General features: G+C 41.5%; 1 protein-coding gene across 3 annotated transcripts in view; it reads right to left on the minus strand.

The window, feature by feature from the left end:
• Positions 1 to 3,694: 3,694 nt before the first annotated feature.
• FZD3 (frizzled class receptor 3) overlaps positions 3,695 to 26,541 on the minus strand; it is a 78,405-nt gene continuing 55,558 nt past the window's right edge. For all 3 annotated transcript variants that reach the window (XM_055121747.1, XM_055121752.1, XM_055121744.1), the window contains exons 5-7: positions 19,158 to 19,306; positions 14,334 to 14,567; positions 3,695 to 6,675 (exon numbers count right to left, since the gene is read on the minus strand). In XM_055121747.1, coding sequence (XP_054977722.1) covers positions 6,462 to 6,675; positions 14,334 to 14,567; positions 19,158 to 19,306 — 597 coding nt within the window. In that variant the 3' untranslated portion in view covers positions 3,695 to 6,461. The remainder of the gene's footprint in view (positions 6,676 to 14,333; positions 14,568 to 19,157; positions 19,307 to 26,541) is intronic.

The following is a 26,541-nucleotide window of genomic DNA, read 5'->3' on the forward strand; positions in this document are numbered from 1 at the left end:
AACCTGCCAGTTTAGAAATTAAGTTCTCAAGTTTTTTAAATCAATAAGCACCACAAAACTAAAAAGCTGCTCTGCAAGTAGCAGGTAAACAGAACAAAATCCTCAGGGCCACACGAAAAGGAAAAGTAGTGTAATCCACTCTACTCCATAAATTCGAAAAACTAGAAAAATGTCACTGTCTTATAAATACTAACATATCTAGTGAATGATAATTACCAAAATAATGAAACAGTGAATCTTCAAAATACGAATTATTAGGAAGCAAGAAGCTATTTATCAAGGGAAATTGGTTAATAGCATGCAGAATGAGGAGGATAAATGAGAAATGCTGTCACACCCACAGCAACGCCCTGGACACAGCAGACTCTGCAGAGAGGTGACTGGTGACCGAGTCAGCAGCAGAACTGGCCTTTTGATGCAGTTCCCGGACGGCTCTCTCTCAGGAAGTGCCACGGAACTGACAAGAGACTAACATCAATTGAAACTTTATTTTATCTTTCTGACAACAAAATTCTACTTTATTTGTTTTTTCTCTTTTGTTTTTGATTTTTTTTTTTAAATCACACCCATCAATGCTCAGGAATTATTCCTGGCTCTGTATCCAGGAATTACTCCTGGTGGTACTGGGGGACCATACAGGATGCTGGGGATCAAACCCAGATTGGCTGTGTGCAAGGCAAACACCCTCCCCACTGTACTATCGCTCTGGCCCCTTCTCTTTTCTTTTGGTCTTTTGGGTCCTACCGAGCAATGCTCAGGGATCGCTCCTGGCAGTGCTCAAGAGACCATGCTTTGGCGGGGATCAAGCCTGGCCCTCTTGCACGCAGACATACACTAGGTCCAAGGAGACAGCTTCCCAGCCCCATACTTTGTAATTAGAGATAACAGATAAAGTTAATTAACATTTAATGACATCATTACATATCAACCAAACAGGAATGTTTATAGAGATGACTGGCTCTGGGTAGACCTTATTTTCTTTCCTACAAGATTTTGGAACCTGACAGAAAATGATAATCCTGCATAAATTTAACAGTATATGATTTAAAATTAATCTTTCTATTTCTTGCAAAACTCATGTCAGTGGGGGGAAAAAGGAAAATTAAATTATAAAGACATGTCAACATATTTTTATGTCAAACAGAAATTCTGTAAGAATAATATACAAAATTAGACAGCTACTTGAAACATAGCTGAATTACATGTAAACACTTTTTCCCTATTTGAATCAGTTGTAAAAAGGCATGGAGGAAGTTTAAAAGACTCACAAGATCCTTTGTAAAGACTGGTTCTCTAAAAATGTTATCTTTTGTGTTTTTCTGTGCGGAAAAGAATAGAGAAATCCTTGCCTAATGTAGGTTTAAAATTATATATAAAAATATATACAAACAATCCAGATGTTATGACTTAAAAATGCAAAGTTTTATAATGATAAAAATCAAAAAGAAACCATCATCGTCTTTTTCAAGACTTGATCTTAACTAGGGAGAATTAGGGACATGGAAGATAGATTTCAAAGAGGAAAAAGTCAAGTAACCCACAGCCTCTGTATCCTGTATGTCTCAGTGAAGTCAAGCCACTGCATCTCTATAATCGCATATCAAAGGGAAAAAATGTCATGAGATCCCCAAATTTCTGTTTAAGATGAGCTGAAAATTCAACTAGCTAAAATCTGAGACCATGCTCTGATAGAATGTATCCTACAGAACCAAATCTATGCTCCTTGATGAGAACCTCATTTTCGAAGGGTCAATGGCTTGTATTCAGACCAGGATCTGTTGGCTGGCCCGTTCTGCTGTTGCTACAGAACACCAAAGGCCAGATCCTTGTTGAATTCCCACCTCCTAATAAAAAAAATCATCAGAGAGGAACACGTATTCTATTTTTTTTTTTTTTTTTTGCTTTTTGGGTCACATCCCGAGCTGCACAAGGGTTACTCCTGGCTCATGCACCCCCCAGGAATTACTCCTGGCGGTGCTCGGGGGACCATATGGGATGCTGGGAATCGAACCTTGATCAGCCGTGTGCAAGGCAAACGCCCTACCAGCTGTGCTATTGCTCCAGCCCCGGAACATGTATTCTGATATGTGTAATTCACCACACACATCTTATGTTACATGTAATTCCATTTGATCCGCTCAGACTCAAGTGCAGTGACAGGACTCTTCTCATCTGCACTGAAGAATCTGGGACCACGGGATGGAGTGAACAGACCAGGCTGGTGCACAGCATAATAGGAGGCTTCGAATTAGAAGTCAGAGAATTGTCATTGCACTAGACGGGTGCTTCCCACAGTGGGACATACTGGCGCCCAGGGTCTTGCAGGAACGATGGGGCTAGGGGCTGGTAGTAGCTTTCAGTGCAATGAGGGGCACTTTTAGTTTGTTTGCTTAAAGAAGGAATGTTTCTAGGGGGTTTGAGTGATTTTTTTTTTCTTTCTGAAAAGGAGTCAGTAGGCCAATGAAGCCAAGGAACCTCTGCACGAAAGCCTATAGGAGTTACTGAACATGTGTTTGCTGGCAGAGACCACCAGTGGCTCCCATTCGGATGTGTCTTAATTACACAAACTGCAGCGCGAGCACCAACATGCTAAGTATGGGAATATTTAATGTGCCTTTGGCATGTCAAAAGAAATTTAACCATCACCATAGTGAAATTTGGGCATCTGTGTTTTCTAAGCTCCAGCCAGCAACCTGACATTTTATGACAAAAATGTAAGTAGTTCCTGGTACTTAATAGAGATAAAGCCTAAATTAGGATAGGTACAATATCAGTTATTTCCTTCTAGAATCATAAAAATATTAATGAGGTAGGTTCAAATATAGTAACTTTTTCTAATTTGACTAAATTTTTAGAATTTTTATAATTCTGCCCTAAGAAGTGAAAGAAAAAGAAAATCAATACAAATAAGGTTTGGTTGAATATTCACGTACCCCACTGGAACACAGATCTAACTTCACATAAAACCAACGAAGTTCTATTTCAACAAATCACTGTTCGAAATTGATATAAGATATTGAAATGAGTTTGTGTGTATACATATTAAATCAAACTCATAGAATGGACTGTCACTTTAAAAGAAATAGGATTCATTTGGTGTAATGTATATATTCCTTATTTGCCACTTGTTATTATAGTAGAGATGTCACTTATTTTAAATTTAAAGTCTTCAAACTTCATTGAAATAATACTCTCACTACTAGGATAAAGTGAGTTGAATGATGTGTTATTAAACCAGTTACATAGTCTTTACAAAATTTAAGTGTGTACTAAGTTATATGTTACCTGCTGAGTTATTAATCAATTGTTCTTTGAAAAATAATTATTGTTTTGAGCTTAATATTGTCTTGAGTCTTTTTTAGATTGCTAAATAAAACATTTCTGAAATCAAAGTACTTTTCAAAAACCTTTTGATTATATATTAACATTTTAGAGAGAATTATTTTCTCAGTTGTCAACTGAACAAAGACTAAACACTAAACACTATCATATGCCAACTGCAAAACATACTAAAGTTAAACATATGGAAAGAAAGCTGCCCAGACTTGCTCGACTGGATTTTAGCTAGATGTTTTGCTACAATTCTTCAACTGTCTCTTTAAATAAATTCTGAATTTGGAGCACTAGTTAGATATCTAATGCAGCACAGATGAAATACTGTTATCTAAAATAATGGATTAAGTGAATCTCAAAGTATTCATTAAAATAATAAATTTTGTGGAGCAAAAAGTAAGATACTGGAAGAAACGTAAAGGTCAATATAGCATTTGCATGTAAGTCAATAATGATAGAAGTTTAATAGAGAAGATACAAAGGAATATAGCCAAATCAGGAGGCACAAGAGCTCCATATCGATGTTTACTGAACTGTCTCTACTTGGCCCACTTGTACAAGGAAACCGACTAACATGTTGGCAATTGCTGATAGAATGCAGATGGTGATGACTGACAACATCTTTGAGCTCAAACTGGTACCTTCTATTTTAACTTCTTATTTTTATTTCTGAATGTTTGTTTGGGTCCTCTCATGCTGTTCTCAGGAGAGATTCTCAGACAAAAGTCTCATGAGTAACTGATTTATTTATAACTAAGTCTTTATAAATCTGGTTTCAGAGAAAGGCTTGCTAACCATCAGTTATGAGGGAATTAATTCAGAGTCTGCCTGTCTTGAGCACTAACTCCATTTCCAAGGAGAAAGACAATGAAGACAGGAAAAAGAAAAACACTTGGGGCCAAAATATATCTGATGAAAAATTGGTTAATAGCAAATATTAAGATACATATGCTTTGGAAGAGACAATATGATATATAAACAACTTAGCATTATCAGAAACCTGACTTTTGTGCCTGATGAAAGCTCCTTTTCAACACCTGAGTCTGGGTACGATTTGTCTTAGAAAATGAGAGAAAAGTACACCTGAAATAAACATATCTAGGAAGGTCCTATAGTAACCCTCAAACATCTCTTAAATCCTCTATAAGCTTAATTCCTTCTATTTCATCGTGTTTCCAAGTTTTCAAAGAGCTTTCATAGGATTTTTCATTTGATCCCTAGTTGACAACTTTGAGGTAGGTATTTATCTTCTGTCTTCACTTACAAACAGGAGGTCTGAGGTTCAGAGAGGCTGACTTATTAAAGGTTGAAAACTGACACATGGCATGGCCAGGTTTCTTTAGAGTCCAGAATATTTTTTTCAAAACGTGACTCTTGGATTCTGAGCCTAAGAATCATCTATGGTATTTTTAGAAGTACAGCTTTGAAAGTCACACCACCTTCGATTAACTGAAGAAGAATCTCTTAGGAGAGGGGCCCGGAATTCCACATCTTATAATGGAAAATAAAGTAGAGAACTACTGTGTATTAGGTAAGGATGGTGATGATATAAAAGCATAATGCTGAATCCAACTAGCTTTTCCACTTGGTACAATATGATGGCATCGGATGGCCCTCAAGGGCAAGTCAGTTTAAGGTTTAAATAGCAGGTTTCAAGCCTGGCTGTGGTTAGGATCATCTCGAAAACTTAAAGAAAAACAAAAGAACTCTCAATTATCATCTCAATGACAGGAAGGAGCTGGAAATACAGTTCCCCACAAGAGTCTTATCTGGAGTTATAGTTGAGGATCACCTGTTTAAATATGGTTTTTCTATAGAAAACATCAAGCATTTTCCAGAACCTTTCTTTCCCTTTGGATAAATTTCATGCCTGATAAAAATTCACAGTTTATCATAAATTATTTAAACACTATAGAACAAAAAAAGTCAAACATTTTTGAGTTAATAGTTTTTAAGATTAAAAGATACTTCACAGCAAAACTACTCATGCTTCATTTAGCTACAGTGATTTTCAAATACCCCAGATTCATCACTACTTTGGACTCAGATTATGTATATATAGATCAGCTATAAACAGGAATGATCCAGAATCTGAAAATAAAGGATAGGACAAAAACTGTAGCCTAGATGCTACTGGGCAATGTAAGTGCAGACAATCACCTCACTGATGGTTGGGCCTGGGGATGGCCTGGTGGCTTCAGCAAGATCACATTTCACTGCAGAAAAGTACAACCATAAATACCGAGAGAACATTCTGCCATTTTGTAACTGTGGCTACCACTGAAAGCCCCATAATGTGTGATGTTTATATTATTACATGCCTCCAAGAACAGATCTGAACAGGAATCAAAATTTCCACATGGGAAAAAAGATGGCTATAAATTAATTTTTTCCATCATGCATATGAATGTTATAAGAACACAGCCAATAAAAGTAATATTTACAAAAATAATAGATCAGGACAATTCTCGGGGAAAATGCCCATCTCTGCCTTCATTCCATTGCTGGTCCTCATTCTGCGTCTCCCTGGATAAAGACTGTTTCGACAGAATTTCGAGAAAGCCTTCAGTACACTGATTAGATTCTTCAGTTGCACTCATATCCTATTAGCTAAAATACCCTTGCTGATTTATCAAACTCTCCTATGGTTTAAAAACACAGTTCTTTTTCACTTATTGGAAAGAAAACTACAAAGTCCTGCTATTAATCTGAGAAGTCAATCTTGCATAGAAAATTTAATTCTGAAATTCTTGTTTTATTCACAGAACTACCAGAACGTTCTCTCACAACTAGTTCAGAATATGAAAGTTCACTACAAAGCAGTCACCACACACTTAGGAGTTTTCTAAATATAAAATAAGTAGATTTATAAAAATGCTTACCAGACAAATAAGTAATCTCTTTATAACCTAGAAATAAGTGTTGGCGCGATGACATTATTTTGTGGCATAGTGGACGCCTTGGTGCCCCCAGTGTGATGCGATAGAAAAGACAAGATTTACTTTTCCAGTGGACAATCTGCACCTGACTGAGAGCGTGATAACAGCAAGTTACAGCCATCAGTCATGCAAAGGCAAAAAATAAAACCTGCTTTTTCAACAGCACAAGTTTCCCACGGGGTGGACAAGTTAAGCACTGGTTCCGTCTTCCTCAATGACCCGGTTCATGCTGGTGCCGTGGGTGATGTGAGTCAGCGGGTTGCTCGTGAGGTCCCTCACGCTGCCGGGGCGCGACTGCTCGTTGAGCCGGTGGGAGCTGCTGTGGCGGGAGTGGTCGGTGAGGCGCGACATGCTGCCGTGAGGTAGTCTCTCCTCCATGCCCCGGTAGCTGCATGGGGTGTACCTGGTGGAGGAGAGCTGGCTCAGTGGGCGGCACACAGCGTGGACAGGGCCACTAGGGTGTCTCATGCAAATGTCTCAGAGAGTGCAAGGACTTGGAGACCGACAGCTAGAGAGTAGGGAGCCGGAGTGATAGAATGTAAGCAACTGATGGGGGTCCATCCCCGGCCCTCCTTAGGGCCCCCCAAACCTGAGCACAGCCAGGTGTGGCCCCCCCAAAAAACAAAGTAAAAAGTAATGACCGATTTCTGATTCACAGCCATTTCATTAACATGACGGCTGTTACCCAGACGGCTCACTAAACGGGCAGAGATCACGTTCACTCAGATCAGAAGTGAGGTGCTAGCGCTTGCGAAAGGGCAGCGCTCTGGCTGATAAGGAAAGCTGACTGACACTTGAGGTCTGGGTACTTTTCTCTTTCAAGTTCAGTGGGGCCATGGGCGGGGATCGAGGAGAAGAGCAGAGAAATATGACACAGTCCCAGTGAGTCTGGAATATGAGTCGAATGATAGTGCAGTAGGACGACGATCCCCAGGCTAAAAAACTAGGATCAGAATATAGAATTAGCAGAGAAATTAGTGAAAGCTAAAAAAAAAAGTGTAAGGAGTGAATGGATTGCAAGTGACTAATTCCACATACCCACCCAGCTGACAGCTGAGTTGGCCACCTGGAAATAGGCTTTATCACTCCTCTCTAGGACTTGAGGCTGCGAGCGCCTTATTTCCTAGAAGCTACAGCTATTTCAATAGACCATTCTAATAAAGTGGAACCTAGATTTCTGCCAAAGCAAATGCCTCTTCTTCCCTGAGTCCAAGGCCAGGTAAGATGTCTTCCTTTTGAGGATGACAACAACCGACAGTGCTGGTCACAGAGAGTCTGTTCTCCCTCGAGGGCCTTATCTGGAAAGGTAACACCAGAGCTGGCTCAAATCTGACTTGCTGAGTTTCCTTGGTTGTCAGAAAACAAACCCACAGCACACCTTTTATTAAGAGTATTTAATTCAGGACAATAAAGTTCAAAGAAAACCTAACTGAATATGAGCTATAACTTTAATATGGTAAGCGTCAGGTGACGTTTCTAAAAATAAAAAGGACCTAACAGGCCATTCATTTTACAGTCATCAAAAGAACTAATCATAAACAGTTATAGAACTAGTTATCAAAAAGTGCTCACTTACACTTTCATAATAATAAGTTGTATGACTCAATGTGAGTCTGTTGTAAAATTTAAACATTTTGAAGACTGATTCAAACACTACTGAGGTGATTTCATTTTACAGTGGTCTTGTTAAGTGATTTTATTAGATTGGGAATAAAAATGGAGAAAGCCTGTTAATGATGACAAAAGAAAGCATGCTCAGGGCTGGAGCGATAGCACAGCGGGTAGGGCATTTGCCTCGCACGTGGGCGAGCCGGGTTCAATTCCCAGTGTCCCAGATGGTCCCCCGAGCACCGCCAGGAGTAATTCCTGAGTGCATGAGCCAGGAGTAACCCCTGAGCATCACCAGGTGTGACAAAAAAAAAAAAAAAAGAAAGTATGCTCTTTTGTTTCCGACTTGAATAAAGGCTGAGAGGTGTGAAGTTCTGGGTCACATGTTCTGTACCTGGGGGCCCTGGGTTTGGTCCTTCACCATCAGGTGAGGTCTAACAATTGTGGGGAAAAAAAGGTAGGAAAGACATTTTTAAAATTAAAGACTCATTTTTAAACAAAATATTTCTCATGTTAATGGAAAAGTACCAATTCTTGTTTATTAAAAGACACTTTGTGTTACAGATCTAAACTCTTCTAAATTTGATTAGCATGTTTTGGTAAAATAATCACAGTGTTTCCAAGTGAAAACATTTTGTAGTGTGCTTGTTATTCTAGTTAACCGTTAACATTTTGTAGAATGACCGTTGGCCTGTGTGAAAGAGTTTTTTTTTTATTTAAACAAATTTATTATAATGTTAGAACAGACTATCTGCAGAATCACTCAACTTCTAAATGAACATTACTTCATAATTGACAATAACTTTTAAAATACTTTTTATATTTAATGTTCTTATTGAAAGTATGTAGTTATAGGGGCTGGAGAGATAGCACAGCGGGTAGGGCGTTTGCCTTGCACGCGGCCGACCCAGGTTCAAATCCCAGCATCCCATATGGTCCCCTGAGCACGGCCAGGGGTAATTCCTGAGTGCAGAGCCAGGAGTAACCCCTGTGCATCGCCCGGTGTGACCCAAAAAGCCAAAAAAAAAACCAACAAAAAAAAAAAAAAAAAAAAAAAAGAAAGTATGTAGTTATATAACATAACATCCTCACAGACTTAAAATGTTTATGGCACAATACCTACATCAATAATAGGAATCGTTAATTTGAACAAAATTTAATTCTCCATTTTAAGTATTTTTTTAAATTTTTATTTTTTAATTAGTGAGTCACTGTGAGGGTAGTTACAGATTTACACATTTTTGTTCTTATGTTTCCCTCATACAATGTTCATGAGCCCATCCCTGCACCAGTGTTCATTCTCCACCACCAATGATCCCAGTATCTCTCCCACCCCGAAATCCCATCCCCCCCACCCCACCCCGCCTCTGTGGCAGGGCATTTCACTTTGTCCTCTCTCTGCTTTTGGGTGTTGTGGTTTGCAATAGGGGTATTGAGTGGCCATTGTGTTTAGTCTCTAGTCTACCTTCAGCACGCATCTCCCTTCCTGTGCGTGGTCTCCAACCACATTTTACTTGGTGTTCCCTTCTCTATCTGGGCTGCCTTTCCCACAGCACATGAGGCCAGCTTCCAAGCCATAGAGCCAACCTCCTGTTATTATATACTACTATTTTTGGGTCTTAGTTTCCTACTCTGTTATTTTATATTCAATAGATGAGTACAATCTTTCTATGTCTATCCCTCTGCCCTGTGTGAAAGAGTTTTCCAAATATGATCTGCCAGCTTAGAGATCTTTCATCTCTTTACTCCACTTTTTTTGTTCGTTTGTTTGTTTGTTTTTTGGTCACACCTGGCTGTGCCCAAGCTTATTCCTGGCTGGCTCAGGGAACCATTCGAGGTTCTGGTGATCAAACCTGGGCCAACTGTATGCAAGGCAAACACCTTACTCACTGTACTGTCTCTCCAATCCCAAATATATTTCTAATTCAAGTTTAAAAAGCAATTATATGATATAGTATTTTAGGAATACCAAGTTAATTGAAATATAAAGGCAAATAACTATTTAAAATATGAATTGAGGGTTTTTGTTTATTTCTAGGCCTCACCCAGTAGCACGCAGGGGTCACTCCCCGCAGCCCATGCAGTGCCAGGGCTGGAACCCAGTTCTCCTGCATGTAAACCCTGTGCTCAGCCAGCTGAGCTCTCTCCAGTCCTGGGCTGGGTATTTCTTAGACAAAAACTACATATTTTTAATTAACTAATTAATTTTAAAAAATGGAATCACTATAAGATAGAGCAAAAGCTAAATCTTTACATTACAAATAAGACAAATTTTTCACAGGGAAAAACCCCACTAAATTATGTGCTGACAGTTAATTATGTAAGGTAAAGAAATTCTAGAATACACACAATCTTCCCATGGATAATTAGGAATTGATTACATAGAAAAAATAATTTGCTGGGGACATAGCTCAGTGTAGAGTGCATGCTTTGCATGTGTTAGGCCTTGGATTCAATCCCTGACTTCTAAAAGACTTTTAAAAGAAAAATAGAGCCATGAAAAAACAAAGGGGGGAAGGAGCATGAATGTGTTCTCAGTGGTAGAGACCTTACTGTGAGCCTGAATTTGATTCCTGGAACAGCAAAAAAACTAAGCCAGAAAGGAAAGAGAAAAAGAATTACAGGCTTTAATTTTATATTTAGGTTTATGAGAGCAACCAGATTTATTTCTCTTTTCATAGCCATTTGAATCACAGTGGCTATGCGTGCTAACATATACTATAAAAATGTGTGTTATATTTCATATAAGCTGAAGTAAAACAATTATGATAGTTAATTATTGAAATATGATGTAGTTTAAAGTCAATAGCAGAGAGCTTGAAGATGATTTACTCTTTTTTGATCTTATTTGCCAACATGAATAGAAATTATTAAAGTCCTTGTAATTTTACTGTCTCGTTACTTTTTTTTTTTTTTTTTTTTTTGCTTTTTGAGTCACACCCAGCGATGCTCAGGGGTCACTTCTGGCTCTGCACTAAGGAACCACCCCTGGCCGTGCTCAGGGGACCATATGGGATGCTGGGAACCGAAAGTGGATCGGCTGCGTGCAAGGCAAATGCCCTACCCGCTGTGCTATCACTCCAGCCCTGACTCTCTTGTTACTTATTGCCTAGTTTTTCCTTCTCCTTTACCATAAAATCTTTTTTTTTTAACCATAAAATATTTTCCATCTCTATTTACCTATTAATCTACTGCTTTTCTGGACTTTCTTCTCATCCAATTACCAATTGCTTATTCTTTGAATTAGACATATGTGTCCATGTTTTTTAAGCCTATTTTACTTTAAAGGACACTGAGATCAATAAATGTCTCTAAAGAAATATGGACTAAAGTATTGAGAAGCAGCTTTGTGTATAAATGTGATCTCAGAGCTAAGATATTTGGAGATTAGGAGAAAATAATGATCAAAGAGGGTGTTAACATGTAAACTTGAAAAGTAACAGAAAAACAAACCACCTGAGAGATGACTTTTGGAATTATGGAAATAGTTGCTTTGATATTTTTTTTAGGTTCCAAATAGCCTTGGCATCCTTCATATCTGCTCTGAAGCCCTGGGTATGGCAGAGGACCCAGGAGGGCACTGTGCCGTGTCACAGCATGACCTTTACAAGCTGCCAACTGTAGTCCTGGGCTCTGGACTTCAGGGAGAGTTATCCCTAAAGTCAGTAATTACTCATCAGATTCACTCAGCTCCAAGTGTGTACATGCTAGCATTGTGCTACATGCTGAGACAGGGTGCTCAGGGGCCTGGCCTGTTTCTCATTCTCCAGAGCAGCAAAAGTGACAGAGGAAAGATAACAATACAAAAATAGATCATACTAAAAAAAAAAAAAAAAGCCAAAAAGAGCAGTCACCTGCACAGACAGGGGAAGGGAGCAGTTCCTGGAGGGTATCTGACTGTGAAGCAGTGGAAAGGCAGGCCAGGCTCTCACCGAGACACGGTGCTTGCAATGAAGGAACTGAAGAGTTTCGGACCCATGTAGTCTGAGTTTCTTCTTTTTTTTTTTTTTCCTTTTGGGTCATACCGGGCGATGCACAGGGGTTACTCCTGGCTCATGCACTCAGGAATTACTTCTGGCGGTGCTCGGGGGACCATATGGGATGCTGGGAATCGAACCCGGGTCGGCTGCATGCAAGGCAAATGCCCTACCTGCTGTGCTATTGCTCCCGCCCCTAGACTGAGCTTCTTCAGAGCTGCTCCACTGCCTTTGAGGGCAGCTGGGATCTCCTCTCCCCCAATAGCCCTGACCTAGGCTTTCTCCTCCCATCCCTGCTCCCGCCCCCCATCCCCTGCTGGCTCTTCTTCTAGCATTACTTGGACTCCACCTGTTTACCATTTCTTATTCTTAGTCTGTCTCTTCTTAAAACTACGACTCAAGGGACTCTATCTCACCATTATCATCTTGCTGAGCTCCTTTTAAGAGACTTTCATGGGCCAACTCAATCTTCCCAGTTTTCGTAAGTCCTATAGCTCCAATTATCTCTAACATTCACTATTTTATTTATTTGGGTTTTTTTTTGGGGGGGTGGGGGGTGGGGGATGGAGGAGCATAGCTGGCAGTGCTCAGGGCTTATTCCTGACTCAGGGATTGCTTCTGGTGGGCTCAGGGGACCAAATGGGTTGCCGGGGATTGAACCCCAGGTCAACTGCATACAGGGCAAGTACCTTACCAGCTTCCTACCACTCGGCCCCCAACATCCATTATTTTTATGACATGTTTTTCTATTTCTTATAAGGCTATATGTGCCTAGAACAGACATTACATTTTAACTTTCTTCTTTTGGGTCGGGGGAGAGGTTAGGATGCGACTGGAAGGAAACAAAATACTGCAGAAACAGATTTTTAAAAGGAAGAATGACTACTTTTCATTTTAGGCACTAGAACTTTTAAATCTTGTTGTCGCTCAAATTAGACATCTGGAAAAAATCATCTTTGGTGTGTTCCTTCCTACAGCTGCGCCCATTACCAACTCCAATCACTTCATTTCCCTTCCAGAGTGTTTGGTCCCTGGCTCTCTCTCTCCTTCCCTGATCTTACCCTCTAGAAGCCTCACTGCCTCTCAAGCTCCAAAAGAAGTTCAAGCTCTAGTGTTGCCACAAGAAAACACACCCATGAGGTGTCCTAGACCAACCCCGCACCAGAATTAGCCATTCTCTCCTTAATGCTCCCACAGCAGCTAGAACTTGCCTCCAAGCCAATCGCCCCTCCCCCATTGTTGTAAATAATGGTCTTGGGGGAACACAACCATTCGTACTTTAGCCTGTAAGCAGTTCTCATGTTATAATAGAATAGTAATGCCAGAGACCTCGGGACCAAAAAAAAAAAAATCTTAAAATATCTTACCATTTTAAGATTTTACTATTTATTTATAAAAGATTTATCATGTGACTCTATCGAAAAGGTTTGTTATGGTAGTACAAGTCCAGAGGGTAGGTCACTTGCCTTGCATGTGGCCAGACCAACCTAGGTTTGATCCCGAGCGCCCTGTATGATTGATTCCCCAGTCCCAACACAAGTGATCCTTGATCACAGAGCCAGGCATAAGCCCTGAGCACTACTGGAGGTGGCATAAAAACAAACAAAAAAGTTTTTTAGTATTAAAGGGTTGGGATCACTAACCTGGGTCTGCTAGGTATGGGATGATCATACTTATTTACATGTCTATTTCAATTGTTCATTTGCAATCATCGTAGAAGTTAATATCTGGCACTTACTGAGACAGGTAGTGTTCCAAGTAATAAAACATACAATCCTAAATTTAACTTTTATAACATTCCTAACATGACAAATATTATCAACTCTATTTACAAATAAGGAAATTGGACTGACAACCATATGTGATTCTAGAACCCTCTTTTCAAAATCCTTTGAAAAGGATGTGTATGATTTCAGTGTGAGTGTGTATGTGTGTATGTAGGGTGGGGGGAAGGGGTAATGGTATTTGATTCAAGGACACACATTTTCAATGCTCAGGGGTTACTCCTGGCTCTGAATTCAGGAATTAATCCTGGTGGTGCTCAGGGGATGATATGGGATGCCGAGGAACAACCCTGGGTCTGCTGCATGCAAGGCAAATGCCCTATTTACTGTACTTTGCTCTGCTCCATAAAATCTTTCTAGGGACACTGTTGTGTGCATAGTATGACAATGCTCACATTTATATCATCTCTGTACAGCCGGTGTCCAGCACAGTGCCGTGCCGTCCCAGTAGGTACTCCACAAACACCTGCCATCCACTTCTACCCACCTTCCTCTCCTTGCTCAATTCCTTCAGTGAGACCTTCTCTGAATGGCTCCAAGTCTGACCATCATCTGGAATAACTGGACCAAATTCAAAAGGCTCAGGAAGAGCTGTCACGTTCTTCCGTATTAAGCTGTGTGTGTGTGTGTGTGTGTGTGTGTGTGTGTGTGTCTTGGGGTGTGTGTGTGTTGGTGTATGCTTGGGGCCTCACCTGCCATCTCGGGAGCGGTGCAGGCTGCCGTGGTAGCTGCTCACTTTGCTGTGGACACTCCCCGCCTTGCTCCGCTGATCGTCCACCATGGCCAGCTGCGTTGAGGAGGCGTGCGTGGACGTCCCTTGGGTGGAAGTTCCTCTGGATTTTCTTATGATAGGAGTATTTGGGTCCCGCAGGAGGGACTGAGCAAAGTCAGGCTCCTGGAGCACCTGTCGGCTCTCATTCACTATCCTGGAAGACAGAGAGAGGCTAAGAATAAGGTACAGGCCAACATCCCTCCAGACCCAGCTGGTATTAGTTTGGAGACATGCTGGTACTATTCTGAAACATCTTCAGTCTAGGGTAAAACTGGCCAGAGGAAAGACTAACACACACCCCTATCACCCTGCCCCTAAAAAGGGATGAGGAGAGACCTGCCAGAGTAAGGAAATGAGGGCTTCAGCTCCGACTCCATCGATAAGTATGTGATCTTAGGCAAGTCAATATTCCTTTTCCTGTTCAGTCACCTTCCACACCTAAACAATGGGGATGCAGTTTCATCATTTCTAAAATGTCCCTTTCAGCTAAAAAAGAAATTGTGAATCCTAAGAACAGTACAAGTGTATAAAGATACTATTATGGAGAAGTTGTTTTCTCCACAGTTTATGGTAGTAGGAGAGGCCTGCTGATAGTGTAGAAAGAACAATTTTTAACTTGTAGGAGCAGCTGTTTTAAGCTACAAGTTGATTCTTATGACAGCAGTTATAAAATGCTATAAGAAACACAGTCATAAATTTGAACAAAATTAATGAAAAATTCATTTGAGCAACTATATGAACAAGTCCCAGACATATAGAAAACTTGAGGGGAAAATAGGAGGATATGAATTATTGGCAGGAACAAAAGTTTTTAAACTGCTATGAAAGGATTCAAGGCAGAGATGATTATGATTTTGTACAAAGCAGTGATTAAATTAAAGACCCAATGAACTAGTTATAAAGATCAATGTCTTGTTTTATGTACATGACTATGAGAAGGTTAAAATAAGATCAATGATTTATTCAAAAAAGCTCCAGGGCCAAAGAGATAGTATAGGAGTTAAGGCAATTGCCATATACACAATCAACTCTGGTTCAATACTTGGTACTGCATAGGGTCCCCCAAGCACTACCAGGAGTGACCTCTGAGCACTTGCACAGCAGAGGATGGCACGACACCACCCCAAAATAGATAAATTTTAAAAAGTAGATAAAATTCAAAAGACTGGGCCATACACTGAGAAAGTACGGTGCACCTGCTCAACGGCAGGGCGGCTGCTGTGAAGGCTGCTGGTAGAACAGGGAAGAGAGACTGAACATAGACATGAGCTCAGGGCCTGCATCAAGCTAGGTCTGGCCCTCTTTTTTTTTTTTTTCTTTTTGGGTCACACCTGGCTCTGCACAGGGGTTACTCCTGGCTCTGCACTCAGGAATCATCCCTGGCGGCACTCAGGGGACCATATGGGACGCTGGGAATCGAATCCGGGTCTGCCGCGTGCAAGACAAATGCCCTACCCGCTGTGCTATCACTCCAGCCTAATTTTTTTTTTTTGCTTAGGTCTGGCCCTCTTATGAATTATTTTACTCCAGAGATTAATGTCCTAAGAAGACATCAGAACACTACCAGTAATAAATATCATAATCCCCATTTTATAGGCAAAGAAACGAAAGTTCTAAGGGATTTACAAAGCTTTCTAAAAAATCACTCAACAAAATCAAGAGTTGTGGATTGGACATAAATTTAAATGTCTTAGAAGTCAATCATAAAACAATGATAGAACGTTTTAAAATAATAAAAGATACGTTTATGAAATCTCCTGAAAACAGTATCAAAACTAAACAGAAAAAAGAATAAGCATAAAACAGTCTAAGTAAGCAACTGTTTTTTTTTTATCACCAATGGTGATATCACATAGAGCTATATTACAAATCAGTCTTGATTACTATTTTCTAAAACTTATTTATAATAATTATTATATTGCTCATATCTGCCAGTGCCTATAACTGGTGCTGATGGGGTTGGGGCATGGCGTGTCAGGGATCAAACCTGGCATGCAGAGCATGTACCCCAACCCCTGACCTCTCTCCCTAGCTCAGTAACACAGAGCGTGTGCCCCTGACCCCTGACCTCTCTCCCTAGCTCAGTAACGCAGAGCTTGTGCCCCTGACTCTCTCTAGCTCAATGACAGCTTTCTTGGAGGATGAATAAGTGGCTAGGAAATACATTTTTTGTATTGTTGTTCAATGAATGTGCCCCTTCTTTCCTTCCCTGCCTTATGGAGCTGAAGTGATTTATTTATTTATTGTGTGATCATTTCTGTAGTGCTGACATCGAATCCAAGTCTTATGCATACAAAGCAAATACTCTCCCAGAGCTACATACCCTATTCCCTAAAGCTGTATTTAAAGGGGGAATGCATTGAAGAGGTGGATGGGGAGCGTAGAGGAATAATACAGCAGGTAGGTGCTTGCCTATGGTCCCCCTGAACCCACCCAGAGTGATCCCTGGGCACAGAGCCAGGAGTAAGCCCTGAGCATTGCTGGGTGTGGTCCAAAATAAATAAACTAATAAAGGGAAACTGCATTATCTGAATTACTAGTTGTCTGAGATATAATAAGTGTACATTTTTAAACTGTGATTATTTTATCTTGATCTAATCTGTGTGCGAGAAATAGCTAATTACTGGTATCTTAGAAATTAGAGATTTTTCCGAGGTACTTCGCATTGCATAAGAAAAGTCCTTTAACCTATTTAAGGCACAATATTTCATATATATTCTTGTGAGTTTCTGAGACTATTACTCCCAAAACCATTTTCCACAGACTCCAGATGAAGTAAAATTCTAAAACTATGAATTCTCAATTCAGATATAGTACATACATAATGATTATACTGTCACTGTTACTGTCACTGTCATCCCATTGCTCATCGATTTGTTCGAGCAGGCACCAGTAACGTCTCTCATTGACAGACTTATTGTTACTGTTTTTGGCATATCCAATACGCATCGGTAGCTTGCCAGGCTTTGCCGTGCGGGCTCGATACTCTCGGTAGCTTGCTGGGCTCTCCGAGGGGCGAAGGAATCAAACACGGGTCGGCTGCGTGAAAGGTGAAAGCCCAACCTCTGTGCTATCGCTCCAGCCCAACGATTATACTAAGTACAAAATTTAAAATTATTTATTCCTGGGCCAGAGAAGGAGTACAGCAGGCAAGGCACTTGCATTGCACGGAGTTGACCCTAGCACACTGCATATGGTCCCCCAAGCACCACCAGGAGTGATCCCTGAGCACAGTCTCTGGAGTAAACCCTGAGCATAGCCAGGTATTCCCCCGCCTCCCCTCTCCCCTGCCAAAAATAAAAAAAATAAAAAATAAATAAATAATCTGTTCCCATGTGAATATTGCAAGTTCTTATGAATTAAGAATTTTAAAAATTTAGGGGCTGGAGTGATAGCACATCGGGTAGGGCATTTGCCTTGCACGCGGCCGACCCGGGTTCAAATCCCAGCATCCCATATGGTCCCCTGAGCACCGCCAGGAGTAATTCCTGAGTGCAGAGCCAGGAGTAACCCCTGTGCATCGCCAGGTGTGACCCAAAAAGCAAAAAAAAAAAAAAAAAAGAATTTAAAAAATTTAGAGCTGGAGCGAGAATCTAGAGGGCAGGGTGCGTGTCTTCTATGCGGCTGACCCAGATTTGATCTCCAGCACCTTCTATGGTCAGCTGAGCACTGCTAAGAGTTATTTCTGAGTGTGGAGTCAGGAGAAACTTCTGGGAACCGCTGGGTGTGGCGTACAAAGAAAAAAAAAAAAACTAAGGTATGTCCTCCAAAGATGCTGGCGAGCCTTTTGTCAAAACCCTGTGCTATGCACTGTTTTTCCTGACTCAGGGCTGCACACCTGGCCCTGCTGCCCCCTGGGGAGCACCCACAGCTGTGCTGAAGGTTACGACAAGCAGGAGGGGCACTGGTGACGGGGTGGTGCCAAGGAGCAGACTCAACTCGGGACACTGCGTGAGTTCACCTTATCACAAATGCTATAGTCTATTTGGGGTTTAACATGGGATCAGCATGCTACCTCCTTAAATCATTAATGCTAACATGAGAGGAACAACAGACAGGTGGAAATCTAATCTAATTCTCCTGTGATTCTGGCCAAGGCATTTAATCTCCTCCTCTTCCTTCTCCTCCTCCTCCTCTTTTGATTATGGCCAAGGTATTTAATCTCCTTCTTCTTTTTTCTTCTTCCTTCTCTTCCTCCTCCTCCTCATTCTCCTTCTTCTTTTTCTTTCTTTTTTTTTTGCCATACCTGGCAATGCTCAGAAATTATTCCTGGTGGTGCTCAGGGCACCATATGGGATGCTAGGGATTGAACCTGGGTCTGCCACATGCAAGTCAAGTGACTTACTTACCTTATCCGTTGTACTATCTCTCTGCATTTAATCTCTTAATTTTTCTTACCAGTCACATGGAGATAAGATATACTAACACAGAAATATCAAGAGGAGCAAATACAGCAAATCGTTAATTTGCTTTAAGAAAATTGTAATTTGGGCTAACAAACAAAAAAACAACTCTCCTCAAATACTGTGATAGAGTAAAGAATAAACCTTAGCTCTACCTGGACATCTTCTCCGAATAATTTTTAAGTTTCAATTGAGGCGATGCTGTGCCAATTATAACTTGTGGCAGCTAAGGTGACACTCATAGTATTTTCTCAAAATTCAAATTGTCATGACATAAGCAACACAATAAACTGATACAAATGTGAGATTCACAAACATTCTGAGAATCTATCTCAACTTACTCTTTTTTCCTACGGCCATGAAAAAAACTGGCCCATTCAAAGCATGTCTTTTTGCTCCCAACCCAAAAAATGGAGGGGATTCCTACTATGAGAGCCATCAGGTATTTCATCAGGAAGAGAATCAGGTCCGGCCGACTCATTTGAGTAACCTACAGAAAGAGAAATAAAAATATTTTCAATATAAAAAAAGAACTTTCCATTAAAAGCAATCTTAAAATTTTAAAGTAAAGTCATAGTAAATTATCTCCGCAAATTTGAATATTTGCACTTATATTGTTCTGTAGTGGTGTTGCAAAAAAAAAGGATACATTTCTAAAACTGTGATGAGATTTTTTTAATCCTGTAGATTTTTATCTCACAATTATCTTCTCTAAAGTAAAAGAGTAGTACAGAAAATAAGCCATGAGCATGGAGGCTCAAATGAGCCAGAGATTATCCCGGGCGATTTCACGGCTCCTGTCATTCACTGTCACAATTTCTGCCCTCACCCCATGTTTGTCTCTGTTCCATCTCTAATAAACTCTTCCCTTTCCACCTACTTTATGGTCATTTTGCTTTTTTCAAGCTTTTCCTCTTTAGCCTAGAATTACTTATAAGTACTTTTTTAGTCACGGCAGAGCCTGGCAAGCTCCCCATGGCGTATTTGATATGCCAAAAACAGTAACAATAAGTCTCACAAAGGAGACGTTACTGGTGCCTACTCGAGCAAATCGATGAACAGGACAACAGTGCTACAGTGCTACTTTTTCAATGGCCTGCCAAATGAGTGATCTTTGTTTTTGCAAGGGGAGCATCTCATGCAGCCTCTCGTATGATGCTCAGGGGATCTGGGGGCCACTTCCAATGGTACTCAACCAGCCCGGCCGGTGGTTAAATCCTCAGGCCCTGCAGGGCTGCCCTGAAGTGCTTGAGGGAACCAGGTGTCACTAGGATCAAACAGGGCACATGTTGCTCTAACTGCAGTACTGTCTTCCAGGCTCCCACATTTCTTTTATTGCTAACTTCAAGTTTAGACACTATTGTCTGGGCTCAGAGATGGTGGTCTATGTAATTCTGGCTGCCTTAAAGTTTGGAGACTTTTTTTTTGGTGTGTGTGTGATTTAGGAACTAACAAGTTTTTACATATTCATTAAACACACAAAAACATTTTATCTTTGGTTGTTACAATGTTTTTATATATATTAGTTATATTCAGATCTTCTATATTCCTTTTTTTCTGGGGGTGACCGGATGTCTCCCAAGCAGAGTTCAAAGAACCCCAGGTCCATTCCCTGATACTCAACTGAACCAACGGTGACTGCCAGGGTACCAGGATGCATGCTGCATGGGCCCTATAGGGCAGGAACCACCTGCCCACTACAGGCAGTGCTCAGGAGCTGTGTGTCACAGGGGGTCACATTAGGTTCAGCCACATACACAGTATAAGCCTCTCTGGCTGCAGAGGCAGAGATTTTAACTATCTTCTTATTTTATCTGTAATAGGCCCATGATAGAAGTTGGTCCATAACTTAAAACACTGAACCATGGGATTACAGTCACAACCTGAAATTAAGGTTCAATTCCTCGTCTAACATATATTTTTCCTTTTGATCTTTTCCTCCAATTCTGCTTTAGCTGGTGGCTACACGCTTATGAATAGTGGTGTTGCAGGCATTCAGTGTCCCAGCACCATGCCCACCAGCAAGGGCTGGCAACTCTCCATCAATGAGTGTGGTTCCTCTCTGATCCCGCACCCCAGCTTTCCGGCAAACTCAGCTCTGCAGGCTCACCCTCAGGGCTGTTCCACTGGCCGTTTCGATTCCCTTACTGTGCTTCTCTGTATCCCACCCAAGAGAAGAGAGCGGTCATTCTGTATCTGTCCCCTACTCTGACTTCACGCGGCCTGACACCCTCCAGCGCTACCAGAGCGGCGGCAGACAGAAGGGTTTAATTCCTTCTTACAGCCGAGCAGTATTCCATTAACCAACACATCTTTATGGGTCCTCCCTCCTTTAAGCCTCATGGTCTTTTAAGCCCCCCCATGAGACTTATCTAACAGAAGTAAGGACTGATTAGTGTTTTCACCAAGTTGATCATCAACCTCCAGTTAAGAAATCCTATGGCCCCCCAGGATATTTCAGGAGAGGCAAAGTAAAAAAAATATATATATATATCATGTCAATGGGGGACCATAGCAAGACTCCAAGGAGCCAATCAGTAGGACAGGGGCCAGAGGAAGGAAATAAGACTGGAAGGTGGACAAAGTCTGAAAACAGTTTAGAAGCCCTGCTCTAGAGGGAAACAAAAATGGAAGAACCACACCTGGTCATTGGATCTGAAATGCCCTGAAAAGTCCAGAAGGGCTTTGTTTTTTGTTTGTTTGTTTGTTTGTTTAGGAAAGACTTTATTTACCTTTTGCTATCTCAGTGTTTTCTATGTTACTCTACAATTGCTTTTATAGATGTGGAAAGAGGAAGCCCAAATCTGAAAGCAGTCAAAGATATAAAGGAGAAAGCTATGAGTGAAGAACATAATCCGAGGAGTTCCATGCTATGGAGAGAGCAACCTGACTAAGGCGAAATCACTTGTCAAGTAGGATTCGGAGTGAGTGACCTCGGCCGCTGCCTCCCATTCCGGATGGCTGACTGCGCTCTAAAATACGGTTCTTCGGAGACCTTACAGATGTGGTCTCACACCTTTGCCTTCATACATGTGACATCAAGCCTAGGGAGGTGACTCTGGAAATCAAGGCTGCATAGCTAATTCACTCAGTCACTTCAATACGAAGTGCTGGGGGGTATCAGAGAAGCAGCAATTGGGATATGGTGTGGTGGGTGGAGAGAACAGGATACAATTATGCAGGGATTTGGAACATATTCTGTAGTGACAGTGTTTGAAGTTGAAGGAACAGCATTAACGGTAATCCTAAGAGAACAAGCTCTCTGAAAATAGAAGGCCAGCATGATTAGAGTTGATCACATACGTGGAACAGCAGGAAAGAAGGCAAAAAAAGCAGGCGGGAGCCAAATTACATATGGCACTGCAGGCAATAGTAAGAATCACAGATTTTATGCTACCAGTAATAGGAAGTCACTGGGAGGGTTTTGTCTGAAGGGCAACAAGACCTCATGTTTAAAAAAAGATCATCCTGGGATTGGAGAGATCATACAGCATGCAGAGGGTTTCCTTTACGGCTGACCATGGTTGGATCCCCAGCATCCCACGAGCCCTTAAGCCTGAGAGGAGGGATTCCTGAGGGCAGAGCCAGGAGTAACTCCTGAGCACAGCCGATGTGGCCTCCCCCAAACAAAAACAAAAACAAAACAAAAAAGATCATCCTGGCTACTAAAGTGGGAATAACCATAAAGGAATATGATAAAAGAAAATGGGCTGGAAGGGCATTCCGGCCTTCAGCCATGGGATAGCTTGGAGGTAGGCGGTGAGAAAGTCAAGAGCACTGAAGTATGAGAGGAGGAGGAGGGTCTACAGAGCCGGCTCTCGGCAGGAGCCTCAGCAGTTTGTGAATGGGGGTGAGCAGGGACCAGCTGCTGAAAGCAGGCAGAGGAGAAAATGAGAGTGCTCTACCTCCCACCTGTTTGGCTGGCCATGCCATATAGGCCTCCAGACAGAAATACAGCCACAGGTGAACAGATAGATGTCTGGAGCTTGGAAACGAAGCATACAGCAGGGTAATGGAAGGACTGCCCTGAAAATGAGGAGGGGAGGAGAGGCACGGGGAGAAACCCTGTCTTATCCTTCCTATCAGGCTCTAAGCTGCAACATGTTCTCTTCAATAAATGAGAAATACTGGGGCCAGAGTCATAGGACAAGGGAGAGAGCTTGCCTTGCATGCATCTGACCCGGGTTTGATCCCAGGCACCCCACAAGGTTTCCCAAGCACCACCAGGGGTGATCCCTGAACTCAGAGCCAAGAGTCATCCCTGGACATCACCAGAGGTGGCCCGACAGGAGACAGTACAGCAGGTAAGGTGGCTGCCTTGCACACGGCCAATCTGGATTCAGTCCCCAGCATGCCATATATGTCCCAGTCCTGCCAACAGTGATCTCTGAGCACAGAGCAGGAGTAAGCCCTGGTGTGGGCCCAAAACAGAGAGAGAGAGAGAGAGAGAGAGAGAGAGAGAGAGAGAGAGAGAGAGAGAGAGAGAGAGAGAGAGAGAGAGAAGAAATACCTCCTGTCCACATAATAGGAACCCTTTGATTGGAGGGAATGCTAAAACTTCAGACATACCAGCACCAACTAGACCCTTCAGTGAGGCAGAATAATGCAGAGAAATGAGAAGAAGAAAGGGAACGTGGAACATTCCAGAAAACAGTACCCTAAGGACACAGTGAGAAAGCAACTCGGGCAACCTCTGCTTGGTGAGCACACACAGGTACTGGGGAGGAAGGAGGAAGCCGCTGCTCTGGCTACGGGAGGGAGCACAGTTCCATCATCCGGACAGGGAGCACAAACAAATGCTGGAACCTGGGAGATATGCAAAGCGTGAACCAGATGGGAGGGTGAAGCCCACTGAAGGGCGTCACCTTCAAGGACATTCAAGTAATATCAAGGAATACCTTGATATTACTTTAAGGACAGGGAATATCACATCTAGTTTTTACTTTAAGTAGCTATGAAATAATCTAAACGCTGGTGATTTTTTTGTTTGTTTGTTTTCAGGGCCACATCAGGATCAATTCCTGGCTCTGCACTCAGAAATTACTCCTGGCACAGTGCTCAGGGGACCATACAGGGATTGAACCCGGGTCAGTCTCGTGCAAGGCTTCACCTCCCCACTCTACTATCTTTCCAATACCCACACCCATGAATTATTTAAGAAAAAAAAAAGTCACGAAATATTTCAGTTCCTAGCACAGTGGGTAGGGCATTTGCCTTGCACACGGCTGACCCGGGTTTGGTTCCTCTGTTCCTCTTGGAGAACCCGGCAGGCTACCGAGAGTATCCCGCCCACATGGCAGAGCCTGGCAAGCTACCCGTGGCGTATTCAATATGCCAAAAACCGTAACAAGAAGTCTCACAATGGAGACGTTACTGGTGCCCGCTCAATGAACAACAGGATGACAGTGCTACAGTGCTAGATAATTAAAGCAGACATGTGAGAAACTTCATTCTTCTACTGTATTACTATTAATGTTAAAGTATATCATTTAACTGAGAAAGTACATCAGATTTGTTTCTTTGGCCTGTTCACTGAGCACAGTGACATTGGCATTAATGAAGCGCCCGCCTTAATTCCTTTCCTACATCAGCCTGAATAGCTGTGACCAGCTCACCTTCACTATCTGCTGAACTGAGCTCCATTAACACCACTCTAATTGTAACTAACACAATTGTGCAATAGAACTTTGTTCAACCATAATGTGGAAAATATTTTCTGATACTGTTTTTCCTATTTTATATCCATAATCCATCAAAGACCCTGGGGCTTAAATTATCTTTAAACAGGAAAAAATTATTTATGCTAAGGGAGGGAAAAAGCCTTACACAAAAGAGGAAAAAAGGCAAGGAAAGCCAGCCAGCCACCAAGGTCACATTTATGGCAATTGTGACAGCCTAAATTCAATTTTTTTCTCCTGAGACTGTGGCTTTGTGTCAGTCTGAAAGCGCCCCTGGCTCCTTTCCTCTCATAAGAATCTATACTCTTCTATTGTGGACACATTTTCCCTTAGATCTGTATTACGTCCAGGGGGCCCGAGCAATAGCTAGGGCGTTTGACTTGCACACGGCTGACCTGGGTTCAATCCCTATTATCCCATATGGACCCATGAGCACTGCCAGGAGTGATCCGGGTAAGGCCCCAAAACAAATTAACAAAAAAAGGTTTATCATAAAATGTTGGTTTCTACTCAGCCTGTGGTCAAAGAAAGTAAATGCAAAAATAATATTAATTAGGCTCTCACGGACAACAGTTCTACAATGGAAGTCTTCTGATTGCAAATTTTGTGCACTTTCTACATTACATTGCTTTCCTATACTCAATTTTACTCTGCTTTGAAAGACACCTACTCGTTGCATTAGACATAAAGATCAATCATAATACTATAGCACTGAGGACAAGAACGGAAGGTTAAAGATACAGGATACAGGATACAAACTAGGAAAGAATGACAAAGTAAGTTACATATATGGTGTGACTTACTAAGATGCAGGACTGACCAGCAGAGAAAGCATTACACTACTCAATCACAGATAATAAATTAACATTGCATTAAATCGTTACAAATCAACCAATGAAGAATAATGGTGGCTGGGTTTAGGAAGACCTTAAGGTTTTCTTCCCTACAAGATTTTATAACCTAACAGAAAATGATGATCCTACATGAATCAATTAAAATTAAATTAGAAAAAAATATAAGATTATACAGACAATAAAGTCTTCTTAATGAAAAACCTGAAGAAAGCATATCCAATTTTAATATTACAATGTTTAAAGGAAAAATTATACATGAGTATATACAAAAACACTTTTGGTAATGATACTACATATTTTGCATCACTGTATCACTGTCATCCTGTTGTTCATCGATTTGCTCGAGTGGGCACCAGTAACATCTTCATTTGTCCCTGTCGTGTGCTAGTGTAGCCCAGTGGCATCTGCTCACTCCAGGAACACGAAGAGCATGTTGTTGTTATTGTTTCTGGCATATCAAATACATCATGGATAGCTTGCCAGGCTCTGCCGTGTGGAAAACAAATTAATAATAATAAAAATAAAAATAAATAAAAATAAAGAGGTACTGCCACAGCCACAGCGGGGAGGCAAACTCAACCCGCCCCCCTCTGAGGGGGCCCTAGTGAAGACAGCCTGGCACAGGGGCAGGAGATTCTACATTTTAATTTTACTAATTTGTTTTGCTAAATAATGAAGTTTCGCCCTTAACATCACTGAGGTTTTACTGAATGCGCTCTTTCAGTGGGGGTGGTGTTCGGATCACTTCCAGCAGTGCTCAGGGATTATTCCAGGCTCTGTGCTAAGAGATCACTCCTGGTGGTGTTTGAGGGACCGTGTGTAGTATCAGCTGAATGCAAGGCACTATCCCTGCACTATCTCTCTGTCCTAATATGATATTTAAGAAAGGGAGATTCTATCAGGGAGGGGACTAGGTATTTTGTGACAGTTCAACTTCTGCAATGGTTGGTAGGTCTAGCAGTGTTCACACTTTATTCTTTATTCTGAAACATAATACCTTTAAATAAAGATAAAGAAAGAACAAAAGGGAAGTCAAGGCTTCCATCATTGCAATGAAGGGGATGGTTTGGAAATGAGAGGCACCATGCAGTCCAGTAAGTCACTCCTTTAACTAGGTTTATATCTAGCTACACTCACTCTCTGAGTTCATCCTTGGTCCAGGTATTAATTTTTAACCCAGGGAGAAATAAGTA

The sequence above is a fragment of the Sorex araneus genome, chromosome 1 (genome assembly GCF_027595985.1).
Source record: "Sorex araneus isolate mSorAra2 chromosome 1, mSorAra2.pri, whole genome shotgun sequence".
Classification (NCBI taxonomy): Eukaryota; Metazoa; Chordata; class Mammalia; order Eulipotyphla; family Soricidae; genus Sorex; species Sorex araneus.